The 16,506-nt window shown below is 39.3% G+C and overlaps 2 protein-coding genes across 2 annotated transcripts; one reads left to right on the forward strand and one right to left on the reverse strand.

The window, feature by feature from the left end:
• Positions 1-4,018: 4,018 nt before the first annotated feature.
• Positions 4,019-7,114, reverse strand: LOC138350243 (uncharacterized). Its single transcript, XM_069300605.1, has 2 exons — positions 5,542-7,114; positions 4,019-5,393 (listed from the first exon to the last, which is right to left on the reverse strand). Exons 1-2 carry the CDS (start codon positions 5,555-5,557, stop codon positions 4,141-4,143), a joined length of 1,269 nt encoding a protein of 422 aa, XP_069156706.1. The 5' UTR covers positions 5,558-7,114; the 3' UTR covers positions 4,019-4,140.
• Positions 7,115-8,715: 1,601 nt separating this feature from the next.
• On the forward strand, positions 8,716-10,386 carry LOC138350244 (baculoviral IAP repeat-containing protein 8-like). The gene is made up of 3 exons (XM_069300606.1): positions 8,716-9,122; positions 9,251-9,415; positions 9,527-10,386. The coding sequence occupies exons 1-3, from the start codon at positions 8,756-8,758 to the stop codon at positions 10,210-10,212; spliced, it is 1,218 nt and encodes a 405-aa protein (XP_069156707.1). The 5' UTR covers positions 8,716-8,755; the 3' UTR covers positions 10,213-10,386.
• The last annotated feature ends 6,120 nt before the right edge of the window (positions 10,387-16,506 follow it).

A 16,506-nucleotide genomic window follows, 5' to 3' on the forward strand; every position in this document is an offset into this window, starting at 1 on the left:
ACCATCACCACCACCACAACAACCATCTCCACCATAACAACAACCATCACCACCACAACAACCATCTCCGTCACCTCAACAACCATCACCACCACAACAACCATCACCACCACCACAACAACCATCTCCACCACCACAACAACCATCTCCTCCACAACAACAACCACCACCACCACCACAACAACCATCTCCTCCACAACAACAACCACCACCACCACCACCACAACAACCATCACTACCACCACAACAACCATCTCCACCACAACAACAACCACCACCACAACAACCACCACCACAACAACCACCACCACCACCACAACAACCATCTCCACCACCACAACAACAACCACCATAACAACCACCACCACAACAACCACCACCACAACAACCACCACCACAACAACCACCACCACAACAACCACCACCACAGTAGTAGGGTGTGCGACGCACAGGTACCTTTTTTTTTCTGGGAAAAAAGGTACCTGTGCGCCCCAAGGGTTTCAGGTAAATTTAGAATATCCCCTGTGCGCCCCAAGGGAAAAAAAGTGCCTGTGCGCCCCAAGGGTTTCAGGTCCAAAGGGAAAAAAGGTACCTGTGCGCCCCAAGGGTTTCAGGTCCAAAGGGAAAAAAGGTACCTGTGCGCCCCAAGGGTTTCAGGTAAATTTAGAAAATCGTGTATAGCGCTTGGGGGTTTTCAGGTAAATTTTGTCAGTCGCAGATTTTAGAAGTAAGGATTTCTTATGAGAAAAATAATTTCCGAGACTTAGAAGTTTGTTAAGGCCTTATGGGAGAAATTCAAATAACGTGTGTAGCACTTTAGGGCTTCCAGTAGAACTCTACGGACATATTTTACATGTTTTCAACTTACAAAATTGTCTATGTAAGCCTTAGTTATTCATATAAATTTAGAAAATCACCTGTGTAAGTCATTGTTTTCAGGGTTTCGTACATCACACCCCCCTCCCTCCCCCCCTTGACTCGCAATCTGTCGCCTCACCTGTGTTTACTTTACGCCCGGTCAGCCAGACCTCTTATCTTATCTTATCTTCTCATAATATCTGGACCGTCCCTCCTCTCTCTCTCTCTCTCCTTTCATTCAGTTCAACTATTTTCCAACATCGTATGTTTGCTCCTTTTCATTAAGCAAGTCAGTATGTTTGCTCCTTTTCATTAAGCAAGTCAGTTTTACACAAATAAATCATGTTAGTAAGCAAGTTCTAGCTCACGTTCCCCACCTTAGTCCCCTGTCGTATAAAGAATACTATCATTCCAATCCCTCTAAAATTTTAAAATAATCATATTTCAAATGTAGTTCAATACAGTAATTTAGTTACCAAGCTCCAGCTCTTGTCCTCCGCCTTAGCTCTCTCTCGTATCTTCGTTAGTATCAGACCAATTTCCCTGAAATTTCTACCCTCTGTATTTCAGACACCGTAAATAAGATCAAAACAGTTACCAAGCTCCAGCTCTTGTCCTCCGCCTTAGCTCTCTCTCGTATCTTCGTTAGTATCAGACCAATTTCCCTGAAATTTTCACCCTCTGTATTTCAGACACCATAAATAAGATCAAGTCAGTTACTGAGCTCCAGCGCTTGTCCTCCGCCTTAGCTCTCTCTCGTATCTTCGTTAGTAACAGTCCAATTTCCCTGAAATTTTTACCCTCTGTATTTCAGGTTCCGTAAATAAGATCAAAACAGTTACCAAGCTCCAGCGCTTGTCCTCCGCCTTAGCTCTCTCTCGTATCTTCGTTTGTAACAGTCCAATTTCCCTGAAATTTTTACCCTCTGTATTTCAGGTTCCGTAAATAAGATCAAAACAGTTATCAAGCTCCAGCGCTTGTCCCCCACCTTAGTTCGTTTATACAAGATCGTTAGTAACAGTCCAATTTCCCTGAAATTTTTACCCTCTGTATTTCAGACACCGTAAATAAAATCAAGTCAGTTATCGAGCTCTAGCTCTCGTCCCCCGCATTAGTTCTCCTTCATATCTTTGTAAATAACCCATCATTTTCCCTAAAATTAAAAGCAGACATACTTCAAAGTTAGTAAATAAGATCATGGCAGTTACTGAGCTCCAGCTCTCGTCCCCGCCTTAATTCTCTTTCGTATCTTTGTAAATAACCCATCAATTTCCCTAAAATTAAAAGCAGACATACTTCAAAGTTAGTAAATAAGATCAAGTCAGTTACTGAGCTCCAGCTCTCGTCCCCGCCTTAGTTCTCTTTCATATCTTCGTTAGTATCAGTCCAATTTCCCTGAAATTTTTACCCTCTGTATTTCAGACATAGTAAATATGAAGTAAACAATTATAAAACTCTAGCTCTTGTCCTCTGTCCAAGCTCACTTTTGTAAAATCATTACTCTCAGTCCAAATCACCCAACTACATTTTCAGACATAGTAAATAAAAAACCAGTTCAGTTATTAAGTTTCAACTCTTGTGCCCCAGCTTAGTTCATTTGTACAAGTTCTTTATTTTCCAACTAAATCACCCTGAGATTTAAGATCACCGTATTTTCTAACGTAGTAAAATTAATCTGGACATTAGCCTTAGATCATCAGACATAAATATATTCGATCAAGTCCGTCTCCAGCGTATCTCTTATCCGAGTATACACATAACCCCAACCTGTTTAATTATCTTTCACCCCCTCCCACCTTCCTCCATCTCATCCAAGTCTCGTAAATTTAAAATGTAGCTGTTAATTTGCGTTCTTTCCCCGTTCATAGCATATTCTCTGTAAGTTCAGATCTGTACTTAGTCTTACATATTCTCTACTTCTTTCCAATTTTATACAAGACTTAAACAACTATTACCGTCTCCTCTATCTTATTTAAACATGAGTCATATGTAAATATACCCCGACTCTTTCCATCCAATACAAGTCCTAGCTTGTTCACCGCCCAACTCACTACGCTATTTCTACTCTACATGTTATAGCATGTTTTCCGCTCATCTTGGTACCAACCCTTACAATCTCTCTCTCATTCCTTTTACATGTCTCAGCATGTCTCAGCATGTTCGCCTCGCATCTTACTACGCTGTCTACTTTACATGTTGTAGCGTGTATTACTGTGTCCCATATCTTATTTAAACATGAGTCATATGTAAATATACCCGACTCCTTCCATCCATTACAAGTCCTAGCTTGTTCACCGCCCAACTCTCTACACTGTCTACTTTACATGTTGTAGCATGTTTTCCGCACATCTTGATACCATCCCTTACAATCTCTCAATCCTTTACACATCCCAACTTTCAACCCTTTCTTACAATTTTCCTCCATCCCTCCGCTACATGTTCTTACCCGTTCATTACAGTCCACTACTTATTCTCTAATCATCTCTGTACTAATTCTCAAAACTAGTTGGTTCTGTCATTTTAGTAAGTAAGTAAGTAGATCATCGTTATTAACAACGACAACAACAACAACAACAGTAACATTACTAATTCACAGTAAGTTACTACTGAGCATTTGGTAGTTATCCATTTTCAAATAATGTCAATATAAATCATTCTAAGACATCTTCGTACAATTAAAGATACTTGCCCGTGCACTAAGTCATTACTTACAGTAGCATCTTAAGGCATTGTTTTCGTAACTCAGTTTTTTTAAACATACACCTTCATTAGTCAAAGGAAAACTTTTCAAGTCATTGTATTCAATATTTCCGTTAAACTTACTACATCATGTCATTATTCGGTTTCATAATTAAGTACTTGTTTCAGTCCTCCAATGTAATAAGCAAATTATTCTATTAAGGATAAAGAAATCTTATTTAGAAGAGGCATTAAGTTTATTACAACATTTAACGCATACAAGTGTTCTTAGTAGTTATACAGGTATTCAAGAAATCATAAGTGTTCTTAGTAGTTTTACAAGTGTTCAAGAAAATCATATACAAGTGTTCTTAGTAGTTATACAAGTGTTCAAGAAATCATAAGTGTTCAAGAAGCAATTATATACAAGTATTCTTAGTAGTTATACAAGTGTTCAAGAAAATCATATACAAGTGTTCTTAGTAGTTTTACAAGTGTTCAAGAAAATCATAAGTGTTCAAGAAGCAATTATATACAGTTATTCTTAGTAGTTATACAAGTGTTCAAGAAAAACATATACAAGTGTTCAAGAAATCATAAACACTATAGTCTTATATAGAAATAAACATTTGAATTTATAAAAGAATTATAAGTAAAACATGTATTTGATTTCACACAATGAAACTCACTATCCAGCAAGTTAAAAAATCCATCACATGCACAGCATCCCCCTTCCCCTTCTCCAAAATAGATTAGTTTTTGTCCCTTAAATTCCTTTAAAACATAGAAAGCATCGCTATAAACATTATCATCACGAATCAATTCAGGCCAGGACATTAGAAGTACTTCTCTGTCATTACAATAAGTCCTAACTGCTTCTACAGCATCCATTTGTTCAACCTCCATCCACTTACTCTCACCCATATTCGAGTAATTATCTGTAGCTCGTACCACATTAGTATGTCTTATCCTAATAAGATTTTCAATAAAGGCCATACCAGAGAAAACACCAAGTACAGGATCCTGTCCTATAAATCTCATCACTGCCTCTATTTCTATCTTTTGGGGGGTATGATATCCTATTTCTGGTCTCATCTTTATTAAATTTAACGGAAAAGATGGAAAGCTCTCCTCCATATGATCAATTAAACTCCAATGTTCATCTTCTTCTGTTTTAGGGTGAATAATACTAAGCTCTTTCACAGTCTTACTATTTACCTGCTGTTGCAGTTCATCCTGGCTCATTATAGTATACACTTCTCGTTCTTCAGAACTCAACTTATTAATAAACCAGTTTGCAGCATTTGGAGAACCAATTTCATCCACAAATTTTCTTATAAAAAATTTATCCTTTAAGTTACATCCTATAGGCACTTCTTCAAATTCTGGAAATATGTATTTAAAACGGGGTTTAGGTCTAAAAGTGCAAATTATTTTATCGCCTTTAAATAACAAAGAAATTTTCTTCATCTCGGCCTTACTAGGAGTTTTCGTCAGCAACAACACTTGACAATTCTCATGTTTCTTGAGTACATCTGTAACACTCTCTTTTAAGCTAAATAAGACTATGTCGCATTTTATCATTGGAAGTTCTTCTTTCAACTTTATAAAATCATGACCGATCAGTATCATTAAAACATTTTCACTTTTGCTAATAAACTTTGCTAGAGCTGGAACAATGTTCTCATGCGTACATTTATCAGTATGTGTCATCACTTTATAAGTCCGTTTTTCAGCCAGGGGCATATTCTTCCACAAAACAGTCGAAGCTGGACTTTGCCATATAGTTTCTGACACAAGATCAGGCATGCTTCCAAACCCTGGTAGACTCTTCACATCCATCACATGGGGTAGATCTTTAAACAAAGAAAAATACAATATTTAACACAGGGACTATTAAATAATCATAATATTTCAAAACTAAAAGATATTCAATAATAAGCAAAAATTATATCACAACAAATATAACGAGTACTGTAAGTACATCATACAATAATCACTTACTGTATACAGCAGCCATCGATCCGAGTATGTCTTCTCACTGCTGGACCGAGATGGGGAGTTTATGTCAAGATATATCCCGACCTAGCTTATCACATCGGAGATTGTTACGCTCCGCCCCCTCTCTCTTAGCTGTAGTTTCCAAATTAGTTATATGTATTATTTCAGATCTACTAGTTTTAACTACGACATTCTCTTCCGTTTATTAGATCTACCCTCTACTTGTTTCTTCTCTCTCCCAGTCCCCGTAACATCTTCTCCAAGAGGTATACGAACCATTAATAATTCTTTTTTATTATTCTTTAAAACATAAGCTAAATGGGCTAGTCCTGGAAAATAGTGTGTCTCCCATTCTTCTTGTTCTTCTTTACTCCATCCTATTCCGTCATTAAACCCAATACCATATGGAATAATTATACGCTGGATTAAATTATTATTTCTTGCCTGACAACAAATTTGCCTTATTGCAGATTTAAAACTCCAACGTTTAATAATATCTTTCTGTAATCCTAGATCTTCATTAGAGCTACTGTATTGAAGTCCTATAATATGAGGTTTTATTTCTGGTTCTGGAGATAAAGCAAGTACTATACCACCAGGAGTTATATTATTCTGTACCACTTCACACTCGGAAACTTTACTGTAAGGATATTTTTCCCATAACAGTTGTGCAAATCCACCAGATAAATTATGAGAATCGTAGACAAGACAGTCTCCAGGTTTTAGAATTTCATCACTAGTAAAATCAGCATCTATAATACACTTATTCAAACGCTTAAGCTTCACTTGCATGTACATAGAACAATCCATCTTGAAGTAAGACAGAAAAAGTTTCGTACCTCTTCCTATATACTCAGAAAAGTAGAGTTGACATTTAGACATTAAAAAGGGAGAAAATAAACACACGAGTTTCTATTTTGTTATTTAATGTGTAAAAATGTACAATGTATTTAATTTGTAAAAATGTACAAAGTATAAATTATTTACAGACATTATTATTCCCAATCCATCTTCTCTTCTAAATTTGTAAAACTACTACTAACACACATTGTAACATTAGTATCAACAGACGTAGTAACATTAACAGGTGTTGAATTAATTGTATCAGACAACTTAGTGTTGATAGAAGGTGAACTAGCATCAGCGGTAGCAGGCGTAGCATCATCTTCAGGTGTCCTAGCAGCATCAGTAGCATTAGTTGTGGATCCATTTTGAAGAACAGCAATGTATGGAATCTTATTTTCAAAGATGCCGTGGGTGGATGACTGAGGAGGAACGATGTTTTCGGGACGTACTATGAAGAGTACAATACCTCGTTTTCGTAGTTTTTGTCCTATTTTCTCAAGTATAGGCAAATATTTACTTTCCCATACTGCGCAGTTGTCCAAATAACTTGACATGCCAAACCCATATGGAATAATAATTCTCTTAACACATCTTTTAAGAATGAAAACAAGGGCTTCCTTCAGAGCATTTTCAAACCAGCGCCATCTCTGATATTCTGTATCTTTTTCAAGTCCATCGTAAAAATGTTCATCTAAACTTCGTACTTCACACGGAGGATTTTCATATGCTGGTAAAGTTGCAGGTCTACTAGCAAACTGAGTCACTAAACCAATAATAAGGGGTAGATGGGGATCTTCATCCATCCTGTTGTTAAATTCAGGTGGTTCTCCAATATGTATACTGCCAGGGTTACTGCGATAAGATACAACAGCCCTGTTTTTGTAAGGAAAGTTTTCACGATGTAATCTCGCATATGGGTAACGATCCCACAATCCTTGCACAATTTTACACATTTGTACACTCGTAGCATCAAGATCGTACAATAAACAGTCGTGATTATTGTAGACGGGCAGGGAGGCAAAGTCTCCAATAATAGTCTTGATCTCCATAGCCTTGAATATCCAAGCTTGAAGTAGATTCTGACATCCAAGAAGAGGAGGACACCGTAAGAGATCACTCCGGGGGAAGCATATATACATCTTTAGGCTGCGCGTAGAAACACTGCGCACACAAAAGGTTGCCAAGTGTTACTTGCTCTTCCTCTGCATAATCTCCTCGTTAAACAGTAATTTAACTTCCACTCCGTAGGGTTTTAACTGTTTATACATATCTTCAATAACAGGAAGATAAGTATTTTCCCAAACTTTATCTCTTCGAACACATGTAATCCCAATTCCTGTTGGTATTATAACTCTCATAATTTGAGGAGAGCCCTTGATAAAGTTAAATAAATCTTTCATACCATTCTTGAAGTAGACGAGACGATTAATGGATGTATCTTCGTTTAATCCAGAGAGCATGTTTCTGTCTTTTGAGTTTTCTATAATTCCCTGAGCAATGTTATTACTTTCTATAGGTAATCCAATACCGTATTGTGTGGCTATAGCAACAATATACGGAAGATTTTCTCCTTTAGAGATATGAATTGTTCCTGGTACTGGACGATCTTCAGGGATACATCTCTTAAGACTGTACAAGGGTCGGCGAACATTATAAGCATCAGCATGAGAATATTTCTTGGCTAAGTCTAGAGCCATTCCTCTGGGAACACAGGATATACAGTTCACTCCGTACACAATACAGGTTTCATTATTACAAAATGAATCGTCGGTTAAATAACCCTGACAAGTTGTCAGAACAGTATCCATGGTGAATTTTCTTCCTCGTAAGGTAGTAGATACGAACCAGATAGTCGTAATAATATCCCTAATGCGAGGTCCGCGCTCTTATATTGGGGGAAATGTAAAAGTTACCACTTATTTGAATATATTAATAAGGATTTTTGTTACCTTAGAGTGATATTATATATTACATTATAACTAATAGTATATTTCATTTTAGGATATAGATGCTTTAAGCATATATTTTAATTAGATTAAATAAGAATTTACTACTAAATTATATATATATATCTATCATTATGTACGGCAGCTACGAATAATGACGTAACAGTATACTTTTAGCGAGATTGCCAAAGTGATGTATTTTTCTAATAAGTCTAATAAATAATGAAAGTAGTTTACTAAGTATTTATATAAGAGCTTCATTTAATTATGAAACTTTAAGGATTTTTAAGTAGAGAAGTATTTAGAGGAAATTACTGTCTATTATAAATGGGGAAACTGTTAAATATGTAGCGATGTACGATACTTATTTTAGGGATATATATACTTGCTTATCCTACTCTAATAGTTAGTGCTGCCCTCACACGATGGATCCTTTGTGTGCCAGGAAGTTTTACAGTATAGAAAGCCTTAAATGTGCAGGAGTTAGACTACAAACATTTGTGGATTGGCCCATTAAGTGGTTAAACCCTATTGACTTAGTTGAAGATGGGTTCTATTACCTTCGCAATAGTGATTACTGTTTGTGTGCATTTTGTTATTGTATAGTAGGTGCATGGATTGTTGGTGATACCCCCAGAAGACGTCATAAGATCATTAATCAAGACTGTGCCTTTATTAGAGGCGAGAGGAGTGACAATGTTTCTTTAGAGGTGTCTGAGATAGCTTTCAAATATGGACTGGAATTTGTTTCCCATAAAATAGAACTGGGAAATAAGAAAATAAGTGGTAGTAGTAAGTATATATTCTTATGATGTATTCTTATACCAGTCTTATATACTCTGTACAAAACTTGATTGCTTAAATAGATACTTCTTATTCTTCTAAAGAATAATTTACGTAACTACGTTATATTTTTTTAGGTGGTGCTCCTCCTAAGGAAGATCTGGGATTGATCAAATTTAGGAAATCGCTGAATCCAGGATTGGTAACTTATAAATCTCGCCTAGAGACATTTGATATGACATGGCCTGGAAGCGTCAAGCAAACTTCTCATGAGCTGGCAGAAGCTGGTTTTTTTTACTGTGGTATGAAGTGTTTTAACTATTTTAAACTTAATAGAGTTATAAGTAAAGAAATAATGAATAATAGTTAAAAGATAGTAACGAGATAATGCTGGATTGTTTTATGGTTTTCAGGTATAAGTGACCACGTCTGCTGCTATCACTGCGCCTGTGGAATACGAAATTGGAGACCAGAAGATGATCCTTGGACGTTACATGCGAGATGTAGTCCAGAATGTGCTTACATTATTCTTGCAAGGGGCAAGGAATTTGTTAAGAATGCTAGATTGACAATACCATTACCTATAAAACCTATAGACAATGATTTAATTAATATCTTAATGGAGGGTATGGATAAGTTCAAACATCTGATTCATAAAAAATTAATACCTGTGGAGAGTATAAGATATGCTTTAAGTGAGTACCTTAAGGAATCCAGAGATTTGTTGCCTTTTATTATACAAAGTAGATGTCTAGAAATCGTGTTGAGGTATATGCAAGAGGGAACAGATATTTATTTACGGGTACGGGACTTAATTTATGAAGCAGTTGATGATAAAAAGGAACAAGAAGCTACGCTTGAAGATCTGGGATTGAAAACTTTACCGGAGACTTGTACTAACACTGATGAAAACAAGGACTGTATAGAACAATCTTGGGAAGAAGATATTTTATGCAGAGTTTGTATGGATAAAAATATAAATATTGTAATACTACCATGTAAACATATGGTGACATGCAGTGGTTGTCTTTTAGCTCTGAAATGCTGTCCAATTTGTAGAGGAAATATTTTATATATAATAAATCCAATTGCTTCTTGAACACTTATGATTTTCTTGAACACTTGTATAACTACTAAGAACACTTGTATATGATTTTCTTGAACACTTGTATAACTACTAAGAACACTTATGATTTCTTGAATACCTGTATAACTACTAAGAACACTTGTATGCGTTAAATGTTGTAATAAACTTAATGCCTCTTCTAAATAAGATTTCTTTATCCTTAATAGAATAATTTGCTTATTACATTGGAGGACTGAAACAAGTACTTAATTATGAAACCGAATAATGACATGATGTAGTAAGTTTAACGGAAATATTGAATACAATGACTTGAAAAGTTTTCCTTTGACTAATGAAGGTGTATGTTTAATAAAACTGAGTTACGAAAACAATGCCTTAAGATGCTACTGTAAGTAATGACTTAGTGCACGGGCAAGTATCTTTAATTGTACGAAGATGTCTTAGAATGATTTATATTGACATTATTTGAAAATGGATAACTACCAAATGCTCAGTAGTAACTTACTGTGAATTAGTAATGTTACTGTTGTTGTTGTTGTTGTCGTTGTTAATAACGATGATCTACTTACTTACTTACTAAAATGACAGAACCAACTAGTTTTGAGAATTAGTACAGAGATGATTAGAGAATAAGTAGTGGACTGTAATGAACGGGTAAGAACATGTAGCGGAGGGATGGAGGAAAATTGTAAGAAAGGGTTGAAAGTTGGGATGTGTAAAGGATTGAGAGATTGTAAGGGATGGTATCAAGATGTGCGGAAAACATGCTACAACATGTAAAGTAGACAGTGTAGAGAGTTGGGCGGTGAACAAGCTAGGACTTGTAATGGATGGAAGGAGTCGGGTATATTTACATATGACTCATGTTTAAATAAGATATGGGACACAGTAATACACGCTACAACATGTAAAGTAGACAGCGTAGTAAGATGCGAGGCGAACATGCTGAGACATGCTGAGACATGTAAAAGGAATGAGAGAGAGATTGTAAGGGTTGGTACCAAGATGAGCGGAAAACATGCTATAACATGTAGAGTAGAAATAGCGTAGTGAGTTGGGCGGTGAACAAGCTAGGACTTGTATTGGATGGAAAGAGTCGGGGTATATTTACATATGACTCATGTTTAAATAAGATAGAGGAGACGGTAATAGTTGTTTAAGTCTTGTATAAAATTGGAAAGAAGTAGAGAATATGTAAGACTAAGTACAGATCTGAACTTACAGAGAATATGCTATGAACGGGGAAAGAACGCAAATTAACAGCTACATTTTAAATTTACGAGACTTGGATGAGATGGAGGAAGGTGGGAGGGGGTGAAAGATAATTAAACAGGTTGGGGTTATGTGTATACTCGGATAAGAGATACGCTGGAGACGGACTTGATCGAATATATTTATGTCTGATGATCTAAGGCTAATGTCCAGATTAATTTTACTACGTTAGAAAATACGGTGATCTTAAATCTCAGGGTGATTTAGTTGGAAAATAAAGAACTTGTACAAATGAACTAAGCTGGGGCACAAGAGTTGAAACTTAATAACTGAACTGGTTTTTTATTTACTATGTCTGAAAATGTAGTTGGGTGATTTGGACTGAGAGTAATGATTTTACAAAAGTGAGCTTGGACAGAGGACAAGAGCTAGAGTTTTATAATTGTTTACTTCATATTTACTATGTCTGAAATACAGAGGGTAAAAATTTCAGGGAAATTGGACTGATACTAACGAAGATATGAAAGAGAACTAAGGCGGGGACGAGAGCTGGAGCTCAGTAACTGACTTGATCTTATTTACTAACTTTGAAGTATGTCTGCTTTTAATTTTAGGGAAATTGATGGGTTATTTACAAAGATACGAAGGAGAACTAAGGCGGGGACGAGAGCTGGAGCTCGATAACTGACTTGATTTTATTTACGGTGTCTGAAATACAGAGGGTAACAATTTAAGGGAAATTGGACTGTTACTAATGATTTTGTACAAATGAACTAAGCTGGGGACAAGAGCTAGAGTTTGATAATTGTTTGCATTTACTAAACTATGTCTGAAATACAGAGGGTAGAAATTTCAGGGAAATTGGACTGATACTAACGAAGATACGAGAGAGAGCTAAGGCGGAGGACAAGAGCTGGAGCTTGGTAACTAATTACTGTATTGAACTACATTTGAAATATGATTATTTTTAAATTTTAGAGGGATTGGAATGATAGTATTCTTTATACGACAGGGGACTAAGGTGGGGAACGTGAGCTAGAACTTGCTTACTAACATGATTTATTTGTGTAAAACTGACTTGCTTAATGAAAAGGAGCAAACATACTGACTTGCTTAATGAAAAGGAGCAAACATACGATGTTGGAAAATAGTTGAACTGAATGAAAGGAGAGAGAGAGAGAGAGAGAGAGGAGGGACGGTCCAGATATTATGGATAAGATAAGATAAGATTAAGAGCCGACTGGCTGGCTGACGTCTAAAGTAAACACAGGTGAGGCGACAGATTGCGAGGTAAGGGGGGGAGGGAGGGGGGTGTGATGTACGAAACCCTGAAAACAATGACTTACACAGGTGATTTTCTAAATTTATATGAATAACTAAGGCTTACATAGACGATTTTGTAAGTTGAAAACACGTAAAATATGTCCGTAGAGTTCTCCTGGAAGCCCTAAAGTGCTACACATGTTATTTGAATTTCTCCCATAAGGCCTTAACAAACTTCTATGTCTCGGAAATTATTTTCATCATAAGACTTAAACAAACTTCTAAGTCTCGGAAATTATTTTCATTATAAGAAATCCTTACTTCTAAAATCAGTGACTGACAAAATTTACCTGAAAACCCTGGCTCCACACAGACGATATTTCTAAATTTACCTGAAACCCTTGGGGCGCACAGGGGATATTCTAAATTTACCTGAAAACCCTGGCGCCACACAGACGATATTTTCCCTGAAAAAAAAATATCGTCTGTGTGGCGCCAACCCTACTACTCACCACTACCACAACAACCATCTCCACCACCACAACAACCATCTCCACCACCACAACAACCACCACCGCAACAACCATCTCCACCACCACAACAACCACCACCATAACAACCATCACCACAACAACCACCACCACAACAACCACCACCACAACAACCACCACCACCACCACAACAACCATCTCCACCACCACAACAACCATCTCCACCACCACAACAACCACCACCGCAACAACCATCTCCACCACCACAACAACTACCACCATAACAACCATCACCACAACAACCACCACAACAACCACCACCACAACAACCACCACCACCACCACAACAACCATCTGCACCACCACAACAACCATCTCCACCACCGCAACAACCATCACCACAACAACCACCACCGCAACAACCATCTCCACCACCACAACAACCACCACCATAACAACCACCACCACAACCACCACCACAACAACCACCACCACAACAACCACCACAACAACCACCACCACAACAACCACCACCACAACCACCACCACAACAACCACCACCACAACAACCACCACAACAACCACCACCACAACAACCACCACAACAACCACCACAACAACCATCTACATAACACAACCATCTCCACCACCACAACAACCACCACCACAACAACCATCTCCACCACCACAACAACCACCACCACAACAACCACCACCACAACAACCACCACCACAACAACCACCACCACAACAACCACCACCACCACAACAACCACCACCACAACAACAACCACCACAACAACAACCACCACCACAACCACCACCACCACAACAACCACCACCACAACAACAACCACCACAACAACAACCACCACAACAACAACCACCACCACAACAACCACCACAACAACCACCACCACAACAACCACCACAACAACCACCACGACAACAACCACCACAACAACCACCACAACAACCATCTACATCACCACAACCATCTCCACCACCACAACAACCACCACCACAACAACCATCACCACAACAACCACCACCACAACAACAACCACCACAACAACCACCACAACAACAACCACCATCACAACAACCATCACAACAACCACCACCACAACAACCACCACAACAACCACCACCACAACAACCATCACAACAACCACCACCACAACAACCACCACAACAACCATCTCCATCACCACAACAACCATCTCCATCACCACAACAACCATCTCCACCACCACAACAACCACCACCACAACAACCACCACCACAACAACCATCACCACAACAACAACCACCACAACAACCACCACCACAACAACCACCACAACAACCACCACCACAACAACCACCACAACAACCACCACCACAACAACCACCACAACAACCATCTCCATCACCACAACAACCATCTCCACCACCACAACAACCACCACCACAACAACCACCACCACAACAACCACCACCACAACAACCACCACCACCACAACCACCACCACAACAACAACCACCACAACAACCACCACCACAACAACCACCACAACAACCACCACCACAACCACCACCACAACAACCACCACAACAACCACCACCACAACAACAACCACCACAACAACCACCACCACAACAACCACCACAACAACCACCACCACAACTACCACCACAACAACCACCACCACAACAACCACCACCACAACAACCACCACCACAACAACCATCACCACAACAACCACCACCACAACAACCACCACCACAACAACCACCACCACAACAACCACCACCACAACAACCACCACCACCACAACAAACACCACAACAACCACCACCACAACAACCACCACCACAACAACCACAACCACAACAACAACCACCACAACAACCACCACCACAACAACCACCACAACAACCACCACCACAACAACCACCACAACAACCACCACCACAACAACCACCACCACAACAACCACCACCACAACAACCACCACAACAACCACCACCACAACAACCACCACAACAACCACCACCACAACAACCACCACAACAACCACAACAACAACCATCTACATCACCACAACCATCTCCATCACCACAACAACCACCACCACAACAACCACCACAACAACCATCTCCATCACCACAACAACCATCTTCATCACCACAACAACCACCACCACAACAACCACCACAACAACCATCTCCATCACCACAACAACCATCTCCACCACCACAACAACCACCACCACAACAACCACCACCACAACAACCACCACAACAACCACCACCACAACAACAACCACCACAACAACCACCACCACAACAACCACCACAACAACCACCACCACAACAACCACCACAACAACCACCACCACAACAACCACCACCACAACAACCACCACCACAACAACCATCACCACAACAACCACCACCACAACAACCACCACCACAACAACCACCACCACAACCACCACCACCACAACAACAACCACCACAACAACCACCACCACAACAACCACCACAACAACCACCACCACAACAACCACCACCACAACAACCACCACCACAACAACCACCACCACAACAACCACCACCACCACAACAACCACCACCACAACAACCACCACCACAACAACCACCACAACAACCACCACCACAACAACCACCACCACAACAACCACCACCACAACAACAACCACCACAACAACCACCACCACAACAACCACCACAACAACCACCACCACAACAACCACCACAACAACCACCACCACAACAACCACCACCACAACAACCACCACCACAACAACCACCACAACAACCACCACCACAACAACCACCACAACAACCACCACCACAACAACCACCACAACAACCACCACAACAACCATCTACATCACCACAACCATCTCCATCACCACAACAACCACCACCACAACAACCACCACAACAACCACCACAACAACCATCTCCATCACCACAACAACCATCTCCATCACCACAACAACCACCACCACAACAACCACCACCACAACAACCACCACAACAACCATCTCCATCACCACAACAACCATCTCCACCACCACAACAACCACCACCACAACAACCACCACCACAACAACCACCACAACAACCACCACCACAACAACAACCACCACAACAACCACCACCACAACAACCACCACAACAACCACCACCACAACAACCACCACAACAACCACCACCACAACAACCACCACCACAACAACCACCACCACAACAACCATCACCACAACAACCACCACCACAACAACCACCACCACAACAACCACCACCACAACAACCACCACCACAA

The sequence above is a fragment of the Procambarus clarkii genome, chromosome 44 (genome assembly GCF_040958095.1).
Source record: "Procambarus clarkii isolate CNS0578487 chromosome 44, FALCON_Pclarkii_2.0, whole genome shotgun sequence".
Lineage (NCBI taxonomy): Eukaryota > Metazoa > Arthropoda > Malacostraca > Decapoda > Cambaridae > Procambarus > Procambarus clarkii.

Bases quoted from the DNA above. Each gene is read 5' to 3' on its own strand.
- LOC138350244 (XM_069300606.1), top strand. From the start codon at position 8,756: ATGGATCCTTTGTGTGCCAGGAAGTTTTACAGTATAGAAAGCCTTAAA. The intron at 9,123-9,250 runs GTAAGTATATAT...ATATTTTTTTAG, and splicing joins TAAGAAAATAAGTGGTAGTA to GTGGTGCTCCTCCTAAGGAA. The intron at 9,416-9,526 runs GTATGAAGTGTT...TATGGTTTTCAG, and splicing joins AGCTGGTTTTTTTTACTGTG to GTATAAGTGACCACGTCTGC.